Below are 20,240 nucleotides of genomic sequence, written 5' to 3'. Positions count from 1 at the left end.
CTATAGAGAAAATGCTTCCATCATGCTGTCCTGTGAATCATTTTTTGTTTGATGAATAATTAGAAAGGCCCACCCCAAGGTGACTATTGTCATCCCTGGAAAGGCTGTTCTGGATGTAACAGAGAGCAAACTGAGAGAGTCATCAGGATAAGTCAGTAAGTATTGTTCCTCCAGTTCCTGACTCCAGGTCCCTGTCCTAACTTCCTTTCATTATGAACTACAACTCTAAATTTAAATAATCCCCATGCTCTCCAAGTTGCTTTTAGAATGATGTTTATCATGGAGATAGGAACCTAAAAAGTACACCCTTGTAGACATGTCCACCAAAAGAGCCTCCAAGTTCAAGTAATTGTGTGTTGTATATCTTGAAGAGATATATTGTAAGATTTTTTTTTTAGTTTCCTGAGTATTATAGGACTTCCTCCTCTTCCAGGAGGAAATACAGCTATTTGAACATAACTTAACGCACTATGTACATAATCAAAAAAAATTTTTTAAAGTGTATAATAAATGCTGATCTACCCACACTCTTGTTTGATCTTTGCTGTTATGTAAGAAATAGGAGGTGCTTGTGTATTTTATAATTAAGACAAGATTATTGCATGTGGGAAGTGTTTGATCTTAACTGAGTAGTATCAGGCAACAAAAAAGAGGAGGCAAACAAACTTTGTTAACCTTGAGTTCATGTTCCATGTGTGTATTTACACAGGACATTACACCACCAGGATTGCAATTCATTGGTGTGTTTTGAAGTTACATGTTAACTTCTTGGTTGATTCACCTTTGCATAAAAGCATCTGCAAAGACGACAGATGTCAAGAGCATTTCATTTCAGCAAGATGCCAATAAAACAGACGTCAGTTTTTCTGTTGATTCAGCTGATATGCTACTTTAGACTTGGAACTTGTGGAAAAGTGCTGGTATGGCCCACGGAATACAGCCATTGGATCAATATAAAGATGATTCTGGATGAACTTTTGCAGAGAGGTCATGAAGTGACTGTTCTGACTTCTTCAGCCTCTGTTCTTATTGAGCCTAGCAATGAATCTTCTATTAATTTTGAGATTTACTCTGTACCTTTGGGTAAAGATGAGCTTCAATATATCTTCCAAAAATGGGTAACTGAATGGACATATGACTTTCAAAAGTACTCACTTTGGACATACTATTCAAAAATGCAAAAAGTCTTTAGTGAATATTCTGATATTATTGAAAGTTTTTGCAAAACTGTAGTTTTGAACAAGAGTCTTATGAAAAAACTAAAAGGATCTAGGTTTGATGTCGTTCTTGCAGATGCTATTGGTCCTTGTGGTGAGCTGCTGGCTGAACTGCTAAAGATACCTTTAGTGTACAGTCTCCGCTTCTTTCCTGGATACACATATGAAAAGTACAGTGGGGGGCTTCCACTCCCTCCTTCCTATGTCCCCGTGGTTCTCTCAGAATTAACCGACCACATGACATTTGTGGAAAGGGTGAAGAATATGTTGCAAGTTCTGTATTTTGACTTTTGGTTTCAAGTATTTAATGTGAAGTCCTGGAATCAGTTTTACAGTGATGTTCTAGGTAAACTGTCTTTCACTGTTACAGTGAAATCCTGACTTGCTGTTTCTTTGAATGTGAGTGTGTGTGGATGAATATAAAGTCATAGTACGGTTGCTAGTTGTGAGCTGATAACGTAAAAATAGAAGATAACCCAATAGCATCAAAACAAGGCAATACAAATTGAGACAATCTTGTTAATCATTTGATTTATTCTAAGTCTTAGTATAGGAAACCCTAGGTTTCACTGAATGCTTTAGTGACAATAGATATATATATTAAGGATTCATAATTCAGTACCATGTCTATCTGTATAGCACTGAAGAAAATATGTTCCCTTATAAAAGTTATTTCACTTGTAAATTAAAACACTTATCTAGAATATCATGAAAGGTCTTTCACAATTAAATAGTACCTCTAACACCAGAAGCAGATGAGGGAGCATAGTTTTCTTAGAGTTTGAGACTTCTTAGAAGCATAAAACTTATGACTTAAAACCTAAAATCTTGCTGCAAAATGCAGACATATTTATTGGTTTGCTTTTAAAACACCTATCTATTAAGTAAAATAACACCTAAAGTAAAAGGTAAGAAGAATTTGAATGTTAATTTTTTATGAAAAATATCCAGCTGTAACTTTCACATATACAACTGTTGGTAAATCTAGTCCCTTATGCTGGACCCAGTACAGGAGTAGCTAAAAGGAATTTAGTCATACCTTATAGATTATGACAGAGCATCTGAAGAATCAAAGATCAAGAAACCAGCTTCTAAAACATTATAAGCTTGACTAAATATTCTATAAAAGCTGTTTTGTATTTTCAAGGTACTTTGTAGCAGTCAAAAAACTTTGAAACACTTTGTATAACTTTGGAAGACAATGTAATTTTTATACAAATTAATATTTGTATCAATTACATTTATATTATGAAGTACAAGTGAAACATTTTAAATTATTGTCTACATTATTTCAATTCATCTCCAGAAATCACATGCTATATACTGGACAAAATATTTTCATCATTGTTTTTGTGATGCAGGGAGACCCACAACAGTATATGAGATGATGGGGAAAGCAGATATATGGCTCCTTCGAACCTACTGGGACTTGGAATTTCCCCATCCATTCCTACCTAACTTTGACTTTGTTGGAGGACTCCACTGTAAACCAGCTAAATCATTGCCTAAGGTAACCCTATATTGGTTCCTTTGATAAATTGCTTTGCCTTTTTCATGGAAACAATTCTTTACTGCTCTTTCAGGATGTTTGGTTTCATGAGAAATATAGAAAGTAGATTAGAACTCTCGGCCAATTGACATATACATTATTTTCGTACTTTTAACACATCTCTGTGTATCACTACTATTAAGTAAATTGTCATATCATTTTAGAACATGGCCAGTGATTAAGGGCTTTTATGTAACTCATAAAAGCAATTAATAGGCAGAGGCAGGCAGATCTCTGTGAGTTCGAGGCCGGGCTGGACCGACAGCCTCCAAAACAATACAGAGAAACCCTGTCTCGTAAAACCAAAAAAAAAAAAAAAAAGCAATTAATATTCTTTTCGAGAACTATAGTAATTGACAAAGACACATGTTGAAAACCTAAAGAAACAAAAATAAATCTCTCTAACAAAGTGAACTTAAAATCTTCTTGACCAGATTATAAGAATGAAGAAATGTTGTATGTAGTATAATAAATATTATATAGTGTGTTACCAGAGAAAGATATGCTGAAGAAATTTACAACAAAGGTCACAAGAACTGTCCTAGAATCCTTGCATAGTTACAGTGACCTGTACAGTGTTCAGGGTTAGATGAAAGAGTGAAAGGAAGAAGGAGAAAAGCAGACAGACAATAGCAAGAACCATTGCCATAAACTTCATGCCCAGCTAAGCAGGAAGATGACAAAGCAGACAGTAATAGAAAGATACATTTAGGAGTGTTCCATACTCCCTCTTGTTTTCTCCATTTCCTTATAGTCTTTCTACATTCATGTTTTGCTGGTATTTTGTTTCTATCTTTATATTTTCCACTTATGAAAGAAAACAAGTTTTCTCTTTCTATGTCTGGTTTATTGCTTAACATTGTGTCCTCCAATACATATCTGCTTCCCTGAAAGTTATACAATCATATTTTCAATATCTGGGCAAAACAGAATTGTGTATATATACCAACACTTTTCTACACATTTGTCAGTTGAAGACTAGCTAAGCTAATTCTATATTTGGGTCACTGTGAATAATAAACATCATTATGTGGATTTTTTCCCTTGTGACTATTTCCCTCAGAGCTATCACCTAAGAATGGCATAACTGAACTGTACATTTAGAGCTAATGTTATTTGTATAAATAATCTTTCTTGTGTTTTGCAAAATAGCATCATTTTACATTCCTAACTGCATAAATACATGAATATTCAACCTCCATGTCTATGGGAAAATTTGCTATTGTTTTAATTTTGTGACATTTATGCTCACTGGACTATAATGGAATATCAACATATTTTGAATTGAATTTTCCTAATAACTAAAAATATTAAAATAAGTTTTCATATAATTATGTTACTCATACCTCTACCAAGGAGGATTCCTTCTGGATCATTTACCTATGCTGACTGAATTATTATTTTTTTTGATGCTAGAATTTGTCTAATTCATCTACACTCTGAAAAAGTTTTCAGATTTTTCCCTCAATTTTTAGAGAGTCTATTCATTTTCATGGTATTTTTCTCTGTTATTCAGAAACTTTTACTATAAAGTAGTCCCTTTTGTCAATTCCTAATTTATTTCTTGGGTTGATGGGGTTCTAGTCAATAAACTACTGTCTTTTTCAATGCCATAGGGTTTTCTTAAAGGGATCTGAACTTTCAGCTCCTATTTTTATGTCTTTTATCAATTTTTAGTAAATTTTTGTGGAGTGACTCACAAATTTGCAATTCGAGAGAAAATTTAAGAGTAAGAGAAGGTTGTATTTTCAGCCTGTATGTGCTGATAAATACATTTCCTTGTACCATTATTTTAAAAGGGCTGTGTGCAATTTGTGCACTTTTGTTAGGATTAGAGAAGATGTGTAAACCTATTTCTCATACTTTTTATTTCCCACAATTTTTACTGGTTCTTTAAGAATTTTATACAGTGTGTTTTGACTATATTCAGCTCCCCCCAAGTTCTCCCAAATCCATCTCTCATCCTTACCCAATCTAATTTTCTTTTTTCACTCTTCTGGTCAAATATGTGCTGCCCATGTACCCTTGCATACATGGCCTTCCACTGGGGGTGGTCAGCTCACCAGGGATCATATCATTAAAGAACAGCTACCAATTGCTGATGGCTGCTCAACTAAGGATGGAAATTCATGTCTACCTCTCCTCTCTTTGCTATGATCTTCTCAGGCTTGAGCTTGCACAGGGCTTGTGCATGTTGTTGTAAAGAGTGGAGACCATTTTTGCACTAGCCTGATGCTTCTGAAGCACACTTTTGCCATGTAGGCATCTAACATCTCTGGCTTCTACAGTCTTTCTAAGCCCTCTTCTGCAATGATCCTGAGTCTTGAGATGAGGATAAGCGATATAGGTATTTCATTTAGGGTTGAGCATTCCATGCCCTCTAATTCTATGCACCTTGCCAGTGTGGGTCTCTGTAGTAATCATGACCAGTTGCAAATAAGAACTTCTATGATGAGGGTTGAGAATTGCATTAATCTATAGGCACAAAGGTAAGTCCTTAGAAGTGAGTTTGATACTGTCAATTTATTTGAATAGGACTGACTTTTAGATCCTATGAGCTATCTAGTTACAGGTTTTTGATGCCAGACAGTAGTAATGCCAGGTATAGATTTCATTTTGTGGAGCAGGACTTGAATTCAATCAGAAAGTGGCAACGAACTAACAAATAATATGAACAAAAAATTTCCAAGCAAAACAAACTGAAAGAAAAAGCCCACAAAAGAAAAATGCATAGGGTTTATTTTGTGTTGACCAAGTACTCCAGGACCTGAGTTGTGCTCTGGGATATGACTGATTTACTCAGTGACACTCCTTTAGAGAGAGTTGATTTTCTCCTTTGGTATCAGGTATCAATGCAAACAGCTTCTTAGAAGTGTAAGTCCGTGTCTATCATCAGCTGTCAGTGTTGCAACCTCATCTGGCCTGAATTGTGCATTTTGCACAGTCTCTGTGAACTTACATATTCAGCAGTCAGTTGTATTATATCTGGGAGACACCGGGATGACATCCATCCCTTCCAGCTCTTACAATCTTTCTGCCTTCTCTTTGTGTTATTTTTAAAACACTTCCTAATGGTCATCTAAATTTCAGTGGCATCTCTGGTAACATTACTTTTTATCTCTTTCCTTATTTTGATCAATTGCACTATAGTACAAATGGATTCTCAATGAACAGTGAGTACTGAGGCAATGGAAACACTGGTCTTCTTAAAATAAATAAACTTATTATATGATTTCCTTTCATAGTTTGCCTCAGTCCTTTAGACAATCCTTCCTATGCTGTCATTCATTTGTGATGTCACATTCATCTTCGTAGGAAATAGAAGAATTTGTTCAGAGCTCTGGAGAACATGGTATCGTGGTGTTTTCACTGGGATCAATGATTAAGAACCTGACAGATGAAAAGGCCAATATAGTTGCATCTGCTCTTGCCCAGATTCCACAAAAGGTGAGATAAACTGTCTCCTAGGTGAACAATTCTATTGTAAGTCTATTGAATTCTGAAATGATTCCAGTAAGGAAAATTCCTGTCTGAAAATTAAATGATGGGATCTTTCCTGTTCATCTCCAACAACATTTTAAAAAGAAAGTTATAAATTGAAATGGATAAAATATTAGTCTGGTTCTGACTAACATTATGATCTGAAATGTTATACTTAGATCCATGCATCATCCTGGCACTTAGAGACCTGAGTGGGTCTTTTTCCTCATATTTAAAACCAATTTACACTTACTGGTGATTCCCAAGCTCTCCTGGGCTATACAGTGTGTCCGTATCTCAAAAGAAGTGAAAGGGAAAAATAAGAAAAAAAGAAAGGAAGGAAAGAAGAAATAAAATAAAGATAAATATTATACTGGAGCTGGAGAAACAACTCAGTGGTTAAGAGCACTGGCTGATCTTTCAGAGAGGCTGGTTTGATTGCTAGCACTTAATAGTAGCTTACAACTGTCTCCAGCTCAAGATGCAAGGGATCTAATATCAGGGGCCAAGAGATACAGCAGGTGTTAAGTAGTAATTAACAGGACTACCCACCAGATGTATGATTTCTGATGGCAAGGCTGTGGTTTCACTGGCTGTGGAAACCAGTTGCTCCTGTCTGTAATTTCTCTCATGAGTCACTTTATTCTTCCCTAAGAACTTCTTTTCTTCCCTAAGAATATCTTTGGGTGTTTTCCCACTGCATGTGTGTTTATCTCATGAAAATATTCCATCTACTGGGCACATATATCTGTAAATGGCCTAGAAGATGACTTGTCATTTAGCTATATTATTTTGACAAGTTGAATATATACTGAGACATGTTTCATGGCTTGATCTATTGTCCCACAAGGACGGTGGACTCTGAACAGCCTGCCTTGTTCTCTTGCTCAAGCTAACTGCACACAATTAACTCACTTTCACCACAGAGCAAGTTCAAAGAAGCAAGTTCAAAAAGATCTTTTGTAAATAGATCACAAGTTCAAAACCTTACAGCTATGTACACGTCAGAGCCACAGATGCCCAACCAAGGTTACTAAGAAAAGCATGTCAATTCTTCACTGTGTCTTAAAATTGTCATCAGGCACTATGCTCCCTCTGTCTGGTCCAAGTTGGCTCCTAAGGCTTTGGACCCTTGTGTTTCCAAGGTAAACGGCTCAGCTTCTTATTGCTTGTTCTAGGAATGTGCTTTTGACTAATGAGAAAATTTTCTTTATCATTTCAAGGCTCCTGAAGTAGAAGGGTTTTAGTTATACATGGGTTTTTTTTTATATCACCTCGTTTATTATAGAAGATGAAGTTAGACGGAGCAGCATGGAGAAGTTAGAAGTAGGACAGGATTATTAGAGTGGAAACAGAACAATAAAGAGCACAGGAAGTAAAGAGCATGACCCTCAGATTGAGTGAGAAATTACTATAGAAATTTTCACCCCTCCTTTACTCCTGAGAAGCATTTCACCTTTGGAACCCTGGGTAGGGGCTGGAACTGGTCTCTTAGCCTCTACAATCTAATATGATCTTCAGGTCTCCAGACTACATGCTCATAATGCATGGAATTGCATGCAGGAAAAACACCCACATACATAAAACTAAACACAAATGCTTGTAAAGAAAGAAGGGGAAGGGGTGGAGAGATGGCTCACCAGTTAAGAGAACTGGCTGCTCTTCCAGAGGAACTGACTCTATTCCCTGCAACCACATGGTGTCTCTCAACCATCTATCATGAGATCTGGTGCCCTCTTCTGGCATGCAGGCATGCATGCAGGTAGAACACTTTACATAACAAATTAATTAATTAATTAAAAAAGAAAGGGAAAAAGATCTTCTCAGTGACTGATGTCCAATAATATAAGAGAAAGGATGAAAATAGGTCCTGACCCTGAGGTGAGCCCTGAATCATAAAACTATGAGTGCATCTACATGAACTCTGCTTCTAGCACATCAAGTGAACATCTTTTTTCTGGGTGGGAAAAGAGGATGGAATTTATGATGGATTCAGATGTAAGTCAGTATGGAATAGGAAGAATCTAGCAGCTCCTGACTCCATAAATTTTTATATGATTTGACTCACTTCCTAAAAGCCTCTGTCTTTGATTATTTGTGAGCTACATTTACTCTATTGCTTGGTAACCATTTCTCCTGTTCATGAAGATAAAACCGTTAATGTAAACTTAGTTTATTTTAACAAACACAGAGCATATAGATAGTGATACTGATACTTTGTACTTTTGGGATTGCTTGCTTTTCAGTCACTAGTTTGGTACTAGATATGAAATGTATTTAGAGCAACAGAAACTGTGCTTAAATTTTTCCTATTGACGTTTCTTCTTGGGCAGTCCTTAAAGTTACATCTTTAACTAAGTAAATAACTTCCTAGTAAGAAAGAAATTATTTCTAATAATAGTATACTATATCAATATGATATTTTATACATCAAAATAAACCTATTATAATGAACAGCCTAGGAATATAGGTAAAATTATGTGCCTCTGACTTGAAAAGATGTAAATTAATATTGAATTTGTAAAATAAGAACTAGGGTTAAGCATAATATATACATAATAATAAGTTATTGCTAATTGTCTATAGTTTTCCCAATAAGGATTGTATTAACTGCCTAAAATTTTCATGCATACTTGAATTTATCATTAATCATAAGATCTGTAAAACAAATAATATGATTAAGTATCATGCTTAGGTTATTATAAAGCTATGTACAGAAAATGTATTATTTATTTCAGTCTTTTCTTCTATTTTAAAATCCTCTCTTAATTTCATTAGCAATCATCTGGATAATGTTCATCTTAGTAATATCCTCAATTCTCCTGAATCAAAATATATCAAAGCTTTGAAATATCTGTAATAGAATAAGGTGTTTTCTGTGTGTAACAGGTTGTGTGGAGATTTGATGGTAAGAAACCAAACACCTTAGGATCCAATACTCGGCTTTACAAGTGGATCCCCCAGAACGACCTTCTTGGTAAGGAAGAGGTCAATAAAGAAAGAAAACAAAGGGAACAACAGATCTTGAAGACAGTAAAAAACAAAGCAAACTTGTTTGTATTTATTTTCATAAATACAGAACGTAAAATAACAACCAATAAGTGTTGCCATTCTGTTACCCGAAATCATTTTCTCTATGTCTAGAATCTGAGTATCTTCAGTTCAGCTATAATAACTGACCCCAAGACTTGTCCAGAGACTGTATGAATTGTCCCTTTGTCTCTTGTTTCTTACTTTATCTTTTACTGTACTACAGGAATATGTTCAATGCCACTGAGAATCTTAGTCCCTCCTGCTTCAGCACTAACTCTGTATTTTCTGTGCAAACAAATGTACTATCTTTACCACAAAGTGTTAATGTATTTCTTGATGAACTGTAGCTTGATTGGCCTTTGATTCCATTACCCACCATCCTAGTGACTATACACCACACATACCAGACCCACTGCTGCAACTATTTCCACATAAGTAGTTTTTTTGCCTTTTGAAATTTAATGTGATATTTTAATAAATTCTTTGAAAATTTCACACAATATATTTTAGTCAAATTAAACCATCAACTCCACCTATCTTCTTAACTCCTCTCAGATCTACCACTTCCTGCCCACTCACTTTTTTCTCTTTATCCTTGATTATTATTATTGCATCTATACATATATATGGATATATGAATGCAACCTGCTGAGTCCATTCCATATGCCCATTATGCTTTTGAACTAACCATGTATTAATAGATAACAAATTCCGGGTCATCCCTGAAGAAAACTCATTCTCAGCAGTCTTGAAGTACCTGTGCCTCTTTATCTAGAGACAAGGTACTGTGAAATTTTCCACCTCTACATTGGCATGTCAGCTGGCATATTCATTGTACTGACCTTGTTTAGCCAAGCACAAACTTGAAATCCAATGACCACAGTCTTCCTATGCTATATGAAGAAACAATTGCAGAGTAGACGTCCTTGTCTTATGATTCTTACAGTATTTCCACCCACTCTTCTGAAATGCTCCCTCAGCTGTACATATAGGAGTTGTGTTACAGGTGAGTCATTTGGAGCTTTACACCCCAAGGCAAGTTGTTCTCTGCATTTCGACAACTTTGGCCTTCTGTAATGGTCTCTGCTGCAAAAATGAGACTCTTTAATGAGGGATGAGAGCTACACTTATCTTTGGATATAAGGATAAGGATTTCAAATGCAATTAGAAATTACACTGGTTTGGGAAAGTGTCAGTTGTGGGTTTTTCTCTATGTTCAGAGCCTTGGGAAATCCATGCATGGTACTATAAAACTAACCACATGGCCTTTTTCCCACTGGATCTTTCAACCACAATCTTCCTTTTATTTTCTTATGTGACAATCTTGTTTTCATTTTGCAAGTCTTGAGACATGTACTACTTCTTCCAAATAGTCTTTTCTTACCTCTCCAGCTCACTTAAAAGCTTCTTGCTATGAAATCCAAAGAAATTTCACTACAAATTTTTGGCTATAATATGTTTTCTATGAGTACAGTCCCTTTTGAGCCTTTATATTTCACTTCTCTTTAATATCTCTGGTTATGTAAAATAATTCTCATTGTAGGCCATCCAAAAACCAAAGCGTTTATAGCTCATGGTGGAACCAACGGCATCTATGAGGCAATCTATCATGGCATTCCTATTGTTGGTATTCCATTGTTTGCGGACCAAGCTGATAATATTCATCACATGGTAGCCAAGGGAACAGCTGTTAGAGTGGACTTCAAGACACTGTCAACTAAAAACCTTCTCACTGCCTTGAAGACTGTCATTAATGACCCTTCGTGAGTATAAATATTTCTTGTTTGTTTTTGGGTCTTTTTTTGAGACAGGGTCTCACTGTATAACCACAAGACTGACCTTGGACTCATAGGAATCTGATGCTTCAGTCAACTGAATGCTAGAATTAAAAATTGTGCCATCATGCTTTGTGTATATAATTTCTTCTCTTTTAAAAACCTGATGGAAAGATACTTTTTCTGTGAAATATTTATTTTTATTTTTAAAATTTTTGTAATCTATTTTTGCCCCACACCAATTCCCCCATCCTCCATCCATCCCCATTCCACTACCCAGGGAGGGCGAGACCCTCCTTGGGGGATCTACAAAGTCTGTCATATCATCTGGGATCAGGCCTAGGCTCTCCCCAATGTGTCCAGGCTGAGAGTGCATCCCTCCATGTGGAATGGGATCCCAAAGTCCATTCCTACACCAGGGATAAATACTGATCTACCACCGAAGCCCCATAGATTGCCGAGTTCTCCTTGTTGACACCCAAATTTAGGGGATCTGGATCAGTCCCATACTGGCCTCTCAGCCATCAGTCTGAAGTCCATGAGCTCCCCCTTGTTCAGGCCAGCTGTCTCTACAAGCCCAGTCTTGACCCCTTTGCTCATCACTCCTCACTCTCTGCAACTGGGTTCCAGGAATTCAGTTCAGTGTTTAGCTGTGGGTCTCTACCTCTGCTTCCATCAGTTACTGGATGAAGGTTCTACGATGGCATATAAGGTTGTCATCAATCTCATTATTGGCGAAGGGCATTTAAGGTAGGCTCTCCATAATTGCTTAGATTGCCAGTTGGTATCATCCTTGTAGATCTCTGGAAATCTCACTAGTGCCATATCTTTCCTCAAACCTACAATGGCTCCCTCTATTATGGTGTCTCTCATCCTGCTCTCTTCTATTCTTCCCCCAACTCAACCTTCCTGCTCTCCCATGTTCTCCTCTTGTCCCCTCTCTCACAGATCCCTCTCCCCTCCCCCCATGCTCCTAATTCTCTCAGGAGATCCTGGCCCATTCCCCTTCTCGGAGGGTACCATCCATATCTCTCTTAGGGTCCTCCCTGTTTCCCAGGCTCTCTTGTGGTGTGGATTGTAGGCTGGTACTCCTTTGCTCTATGTATAAAATCCATATATGAGTGAGTACATATCATTTTTGTCTTTTTATGACTGGGTTACCTCACTCAGGATGATTTCTTCTAGTGCTGTCCATTTGCCTTCTAATTTCAAGATTCCATTGTTTTTTCGTCACTGAGTAGTCCTCCATTGTGTAAATGTACCACATTTCTCTATCCACTTTGCAGTTGAGGGGCATCTACATTGCTTCTAGATTCTGGCTATTAAAAATAATGCTGCTATGAATATAACTGAACAGATGTCTTTAGTATGAATGTGCATCTTTTGGATATATGCCTAAGAGTGGAATTGCTGTATCTTGTTGTAGACTGATTCACATTTTCCTGAGGCATCTCCATATTGATTGTCAAGTGGCTTTACGAGTTGGCACTCCCACCAGCAGTGAAGGAATGTTTCCCTTTCTCCACATCCTCTCCAGCATAAACTGTCATTGGTGATTTTGATTTTAGCCATTCTGACAGGAGTGAGATGGTATCTCAGAGGTGTTTTGATTTCCCTGGTGGCTAAGGATGTTGAGCACTTTCTTAAGTGTCTATCAGCCATTTTAGGCTCCTTTATTGAGAATTCTCTATTTAGTTCTGTACCCCACTTTTTAATTGAATCCATTGGTGTTTCGGAGACTAGCTTCTTGAGTTCTTTGTAAGTTTTGGAGATCAGCCCTCTATCAGATATGGGGTTGGTGAATATCTTTTCTCATTCTGTGGGCTGCCATTTTGTCTTGTTGACTGTGTCCTTTGCCTTACAGAAGCTTCTCAGCTTCAGGAGGTCCCATTTATTAATTGTGGATTTCAGTGTCTGTGCTACCGGTATTATGTTCGGGAAGCAGTCTCCTGTACCACTTCATTCAAGGGTACTTCCTACTTTCTCTTCTAAGAGGTTCAGTGTGACTGGATTTATGTTGAGGTCTTTGATTTCGACTTGAGTTTGGTGATAGGTATGGGATGGAAAGATGTTTATCATTGTCATATTGATTTTAATCCCATTTGAAGGAGAATCACTGTGATAAACTTCAAATTATTTTGCATATCTGAAACATGTACTTATTTTCAACAATAAAGTTATTCTAAATTCATATTTGACTTAATAAAATAAATGAAAAATGATTAGTCTGAAATTTTCTGTATATATAAACAATGTTTCAAATATATATATATTGGTAGCAAGGACACTATTTATAAATATGACAGAATATGCATAATGATATAATGATGAACTTTAAAATTAATGAAAGAATGTTTAAATATTTACCCATATTTTCTGAAGTTGTAAAACATTTGGTGAAAATTATTTCATTTCTATCATTATTTTTTTAAGCAGGATCTCATTTTGTAGTGCTGAGCTGGCCTCAGATTAAGAGAGATCCTGCTGACTCTACTTCCCAAATGCTCAGATAAAAAGACTGTTCTACCAACCTTGCAATAGAAGCTGTGGTGACTAGCTTTGACAAAATGTGTTCTAAATTCAATTATATGACATTTCAATATAAAAATAATAGTTTAGGTCATTTTATCACTCTAAAATAAATATTAAGTTTCACTGAACTCATAGCCAATGTCTAAGGCTTCCAAGTCAGTGGTATCAACAAAAGAACCTATGTCAGTTAAAATTAATGTTAAGGCCTGGACAATGATTTAAAAGCAAGCATTCTGGAATGAGATGAGAAACAATATTAAATTCATAACATACCCAAAGAACACCATTGGTATCATCAAGGTTCAACAGAAGACAGATTTACCTAATCAGTAAGTACAGAGACAAAAACAAGGAGAAAATGCTTTTGGTTCTTACATGTCCAGGAACAGAATTGGATTTTTTTCATTTTGTTAAGAATTCTGGTGGAAGTTTTGTGCAAGAAAGAATCATAATTCAAATGTTTTCGAAACGTGAATCTAGTTATAGGTTGAAATTAGGAAACAGAGGTAGAAGAGGAGAGACTGAAACTGAAGAAGAGATATCCAACATGACACATTGCCCCTGCAAAGTTTAAGACAATTCTATATCTACTTCGCTTATTGATCTTATGTCATGTGTTACATGTTCCTCACTTGAAAAAGATTTAGCTCTCCTTACTAACTTTCTCTTGCCAATTCGGAAAATGTTGCTAAGCTATAAAAACTCCAATTAAAAATGAATATCTTATGGGGAATAAAGCAAAAACAGAGACAGCACTTGTAACTATGGTCACTGAGCATGGTGGTAATCTCATCATTTAGAAAATGGATGGAGCCGGGGGTTGGTGGCGCACGCCTTTAATCCCAGCACTCGGGAGGCAGAGGCAGGCGGATCTCTGTGAGTTCGAGGCCTGGCTGGACCGACAGCCTCCAAAAAAATACAGAGAAAACCTGTCTCATAAAACCAAAAAAAAAAAAAAAAAAGAAAAGAAAAAAGAAAGAAAATGTATAGAAACATTCATTAACTAGTTCAAGACCAATGTAACCTACACACCAAGTTCAGAACAAACCTTTACTACATATGACTGTTTCAACTCTCCTCCCTGCCACTAAACTGTCCACCCTGTCCCTCAACTGTCCACCATTCCACCTCATAAAACTCAGCAAATCCAAGCGGTTAATTTTGAGTCACTTTTGGGGGCTTTTGCCCAAACCAAGAAATGTTAAATAGCTCTGCATATTTGTTTTACTTTAACTTTGGTTGTATGCATTGTCCCTCCAGCTATAAAGAGAATGCCATGAGATTATCAAGAATCCATCATGATCAACCAATGAAGCCCCTGGACAGAGCCATCTTCTGGATTGAGTTTGTCATGCGCAACAAAGGAGCCAAGCACCTTCGCCCAGCTCTCCATGACCTCACTTGGTTCCAGTACCACTCTCTGGATGTTATTGGGTTCCTGTTGGTCTGTGTGGCAGCTGTAGTATTCATCATCACAAAATGTTGCCTCTTTTGTTGCCATAAGACTGCTAACATGGGTAAAAAGAAGAAAAAAGAGTAGCTGCATAGAAGCCTGAAGGGTCCTGAGAGATGAGTCTCTCACAGTTGCTTCCAGCAAGAGGAGGTGGTGATGCTAAGTTCTTTCCCACCAAAGCAAGACAGTTTCAGGTCTTCACTAAAGAGTGCTTTGTGTATTTCATATATGTAAGACATGGAAGGTTTCGTGTCAAATATACACTCGGGACTTATAAAAACAAAATCATATGTTCAGTTTATAAATTTTTTTGTAAATGAGATGCTATCCCCAACAACATTCACTGAACTTGATAGTGGTTCACAAAATTCAAGTGGGCATAAAATGTTTGAAAATACCTCTCTGAATATCAGTTACTATTACAAATGTCCAGCCTGCTCTGACTGTATTAAGTGGACTATTTCCTTTCTCATTTTCACTACTCAAAAAAATAATGTTCTGGTTCTAGACTTTGAAATAGACTTGTTGTTTCTTTGTACAAGGTAATTCATTGTTTTTGGTTATTTTCCTGTACACAGACCTCATCTCCTTTATTTCCTAAAAGACCTATGATGAACATTACACTCCTCCAAGCAGAGGCATTTCTCGGTGACATTCAAACAAGCATTCCTACCTGCTTCTGTTAAATTACATCACTTGGGAATCTCTACCACTTGACAAGATTATTCATTCACTTTCCATATTATCCCTTATTTCACTCTTATTTCAGTTTTTGTAGACTTGAGCTGTCAAAGGGTCTGCTTCCTCTCACTTATAAAGCACACGTGTAAGAGAAGACCACAATTATTTTTAAGTCCCAGTATCACTTACCTCATATTGTATTCCAAATCTGAAATGTCCCCCACAGGCTCACAATTTATTTTGTTGATTTCCTTTAATTTATTCATACAGAATATAAGTGTTTTGCCTATGTATATGTCCTGGCACCACTTTATGTCTGGTGCCCTCAAGAAGACAAATAGATTAACTGCATGTTGGGAATTAAGTCTGTGTCCTCATGAAAAGCAGTCAGTGTTCTTAATCACTGAGTTATCTCTTGAGCCCTTGGAGTCTTCTTAAAAGTCTTGTTATTTTAGAATTTTATATAATATGCTTGGATTATATTAAACCCCTCCCCTAACTCCTCCCAGATCCATCCCTGTTTCCTAGCCACCCAACTTTGGGTCTTTTCCCTCATTCTTCAAGTTTATATACAGTGTTCTGCCTGCATGTATGACTGCCAGCCAGAAGAGGGCACCGGATCTCATTACATATGGTTGTGAGCCACCATGTGGTTGCTGGGAATTGAACTCAGTACCTCTGGAAGAATAACCAGTGCTCTTAACCTCTGAGCTATCTCTCTAGCCCCCTGAGCTATTTCTCTAGCCCCATATCCTTCAAACGTAATGTGTGCTGCCCATACATTCTTGGATATGTAGCCTTCTACTGGTAGACTTACCAACAGCAATATTCTTATTTAAAAAAAAAAAGGACTCTCCTTCTCCCAACAGTATCAATTGCTAATAGCTCCCCTGCTAGGAGAAGGCCTCCATGTTCACCTCTCCTCTCTACACTGAGATTTGGTCTGACCTGAACTTGCATGGAGCTCTTACATGCTGTCACAATCCCTGGGTGTCCATATATACAAATGCCTTGGTGGCATATGGAACACACAGCTTCCTTGTAGTTATCCACCACCTCTGGCTCATGCTAACTTTCTTCAACAACAATCTGAGCCATGAAAGGATGGTCTGAAATAGTGATATAGGGGCCCCTTTTTTGGATTTTTTTAAGACAGGATTTCTCTGTGTATCTTTGAAGCCTGTCCTGGTACTTACTTTGTAGACCAGTCTAGCCTTGAACTAACAGAGATCTGCCTGCTTCTGCCTCATGAGTGCTAGGATTAAAGGCATGTGCCACCACCATGTGGCATTGTTTATACTCTATGTTTACCACTATCAGCTGCAAAAGCTTTGTTTATGGAGCTGAGAGAAGCTCTAATCTATCTGTAAGTCATTAAGAGTTCATTTAATACAATAGTCATTTTGCAAAATATAGCAGTAAGTTCTCCCCTAGGTTGTATGTCCTGTAAGGCCACAGATTCTTGATATAAAAATGGTGTCAAATATGAGTTTCTCTATGAATCCAAAAGAGGATGTGGTGGTTTAAAAGAGAATGGCCCCCCAAAGGGAGTGGCACTATTAAGAGGTTTGGTTTTACTGAGCTGAACTCAAGAAAGCCAGTAACAGAGAGGGAGGACTGATGACAAAAGGGATTAAGACTGGGCTGGTTTAACCCCCAGAAAGAGCTTACCTGACAAGGGTTAGCTCTTGAATCCCAGGCTGATGCCTGGGAATGCAGCATGGGACTGATCAAGACCCCCTGAGTGTGGGTGTCAGTGAGGAGGCCTAGGGCAGTAGATCAGTATTTATCCGGGGTATACAAATGGACTTTGGACTCCCATCCAACAATGTAAGATGCACTCTCACCCTGAACTCTTGGGGGGAGGTTCTAGGCCCTGCCATGTATGAAATGATAGACTATGGACACCCCCATGGAGAGCCTCACCCTCCCTGAGGAAATGAGGGGATGCTGGGGGGCGTTGGGGGAAGAACATGGGAGGAAGGGAGGGAAACAGAGAGGGACCTGGAACTGACTTGTGAAGCAATCTTGTTTCTAATTTAAATTTAAAAATAAATAATAAAAACAGATGTTTGGCTTTGTTGAAGAAGGTATGGTCTTGTTGGAGGAAGTGTGTACCTGTGGAGATGATCTTTGAGGTCTCATATATGCTCAAGCTACTCCCAGTGTGATAGGCCACTTCCCATTGCCTGCGAGACATAGGACTCTTAGCCACCTATCTAGCACTGTCTGCCTGTGTGCTACCATGTCTCATCACGATGATAGTGGACTTAACCTCTGAAACTATAATCTCCCACATCAATTAAATGTTTTTCATTTGTAAGAGTTGCAGTGGCCGTGGTGTCTTTCTAGAACAATAGAAACCCTAAGAAATAGAAACAGTTCCTAAAAGACAAGCACTCCAAACGCTACCCAGAGACCACATAGACCTTAAAAACCATGCAGTTTTATGATGATTGCCAGGTTCATTTTTAGTAGAACTATACTTGATGGCCCCAGTGAAGAAATTAAATGAAAAACATGCATTCAAACAGCTAAATGAGCTGAACTGTTGCATTTGGTTATATAGTATAGTTCATTTTAATCCTGGAGAACTTCTGTCAAAGACAATGTTTCTTATGAAACTTGGTTGACATGAAACTGTTTTGACAGTATACAACCACCAGCTACAGCAGCTTTGAAAAGGAAATCCTGAGTTTTTTTCTCAAAGCAAAACAAACAGACAACAAACAAAAACACTGTCCTCAACATGCAAAAATCACACTACTCCTTGCAGCATCCTTCCCATTTCTAGAATAGCACTATCAAGTTATGTCTGAGTTAGCTATGATGTCAGATTATGATAGTCCTGTTTTTACACTTAGAACTTGATCCTGCCCATGAGAAATTCATAATAACACACCAGGATTATAAAGTGAGATTTGTGGATTCATTCAAAAAGCATTCACTGTGTATCACATTGTTCTATAAAATGGAGATATAAAAATGAGTATAGCATGGCTTCTGTTCAGGAGGAACTTAAAATAGGTGGGTTATAAGCTATCACTGAAGGTGTAAATAACTGTTACAATCTGTTACAATGTTGTGACCTGAGTGTCATTTGCTGTTTTCTTTTTTAATTTAGTACTCCTAGATTTTTACTAACTGGAATAGAAATGAAATCTGGCGGTGGTATGATGACAAGTGTTTATATAAGGACAGTGATTCAGACGACCAGAAAATAAAGTTGATCAGATGACTCAGTAATAAGAGCACATACTAGTCATTCAGAGGACCTGAGTTCAGTATCAAGCACTCAGTTTTGGTGACCCATGGGTCACCAGGGAATCTAATAACTTTGAGCCCTGTGGGCAACTATACTCACATGTGTGACCACACACACACACACACACACACACACACACACACACACACGTGCACGCACGCACACACAACTAAAAATAATAGAACACCTTGTTTTCAAAACAAATGTCTTTATAGTAACACTGAAAATTTATCCATTCTTTAGACATGAATCCTATGTTACAAAACATGGATATTTACTGAATTAATTTTAAAAATTTTACTGTATTATTACAACAGTGGCCTTATGTGGGTATTCATAAGGCTGGGCATGTGTATGGATGAAAAAGAAGAACAAGTCTGGTTAACTATACCTTTATTTGCCTTTTGGGAACTTCTTTTGTGTATTATTTTTTCTGACTACTTTCCTGCAAAATCAAAGTACACAGATTTATTTTTAAATATTACCAAACCAGATATTTTAAAAATGTAAATCACAAACCCCAGTATGGCAGCTGGGGAACTAGCCTAGGACCAAGCCAGGTCACCTGAACATGGGTGGGTGTCAGTTGGGATGCCTGGGCAGTCTATGGGGCCTCTGGCAGTGGAACCAGGGTGTATCCCTAGTGCAGGAGTGGGCTTTGGGAGCCCATTCGCTATGGAGGAATACTCTCTCAGCCATGACACATGGAGGAGAGCCTAGGTCCTGCCCCAAATAATGTGACAGACTTTGATGATTCCTCATGGGAGGCCTCACCCTCCCTGGGGAGTAGATGGGGGATGGGATGGAGCGTTGGCTGGGGGCATGGATAGGAGGGAGAGGGAACAAGGACTGGTATCTAAAATAAGATTGCTAAAAAAAAGAGCCCATCCAATTATCTGGTTTAAAAAAATGTAACTCAACAGTTATGACTTTACTGCAAGTTCTTTTTCAAGGAAGGTACATTAGAAGGAGACAGAAAGAGAGACAGACAGACAGACAGACAGAGACAGAGAAGAGAGGAATTATTTTACATTGTTCTCCAAGTATATTATACATTCAAGGTCACTGAAAACCAGGAGTCATTTCACAGGCTTACATGTGTCCCTTTATTTTTCATTTGGCAACCAGAGGCTGTGACTGTTCCTAGTCCCTTGTGTATTTGCTTTCCTGGATATAAGTTACACTTTAACTAATTGACTGTTAACTCTGTCTATATCTGCAGGACCTGAACAATCACCATTTGAAGTACAGGTCT

At 37.5% G+C, this 20,240-nt stretch overlaps 1 protein-coding gene across 2 annotated transcripts; it reads left to right on the top strand.

The window, feature by feature from the left end:
• Window positions 1-839: 839 nt before the first annotated feature.
• Window positions 840-15,532, top strand: LOC101844450 (UDP-glucuronosyltransferase 2B1). 2 transcript variants are annotated; one of them, XM_005068186.4, is made up of 6 exons: window positions 840-1,563; window positions 2,579-2,727; window positions 6,082-6,213; window positions 9,136-9,223; window positions 10,823-11,042; window positions 14,847-15,532. In XM_005068186.4, the coding sequence occupies exons 1-6, from the start codon at window positions 840-842 to the stop codon at window positions 15,124-15,126; spliced, it is 1,593 nt and encodes a 530-aa protein (XP_005068243.3). In that variant the 3' UTR covers window positions 15,127-15,532. The 2 variants fall into 2 exon arrangements, with proteins under 2 accessions (XP_005068243.3, XP_040603237.1); XM_040747303.1 differs by lacking the exon at window positions 6,082-6,213.
• Window positions 15,533-20,240: the final 4,708 nt, after the last annotated feature.

Source organism: Mesocricetus auratus, unplaced genomic scaffold (genome assembly GCF_017639785.1).
Source record: "Mesocricetus auratus isolate SY011 unplaced genomic scaffold, BCM_Maur_2.0 Super-Scaffold_100006, whole genome shotgun sequence".
In the NCBI taxonomy this organism is placed as follows: Eukaryota; Metazoa; Chordata; class Mammalia; order Rodentia; family Cricetidae; genus Mesocricetus; species Mesocricetus auratus.
This window is presented reverse-complemented; position numbering and strand designations above follow the sequence as displayed.

Bases quoted from the DNA above. Each gene is read 5' to 3' on its own strand.
- LOC101844450 (XM_005068186.4), top strand. From the start codon at position 840: ATGCCAATAAAACAGACGTCAGTTTTTCTGTTGATTCAGCTGATATGC. The intron at 1,564-2,578 runs GTAAACTGTCTT...TTTGTGATGCAG, and splicing joins GTTTTACAGTGATGTTCTAG to GGAGACCCACAACAGTATAT. The intron at 11,043-14,846 runs GTGAGTATAAAT...TTGTCCCTCCAG, and splicing joins ACTGTCATTAATGACCCTTC to CTATAAAGAGAATGCCATGA.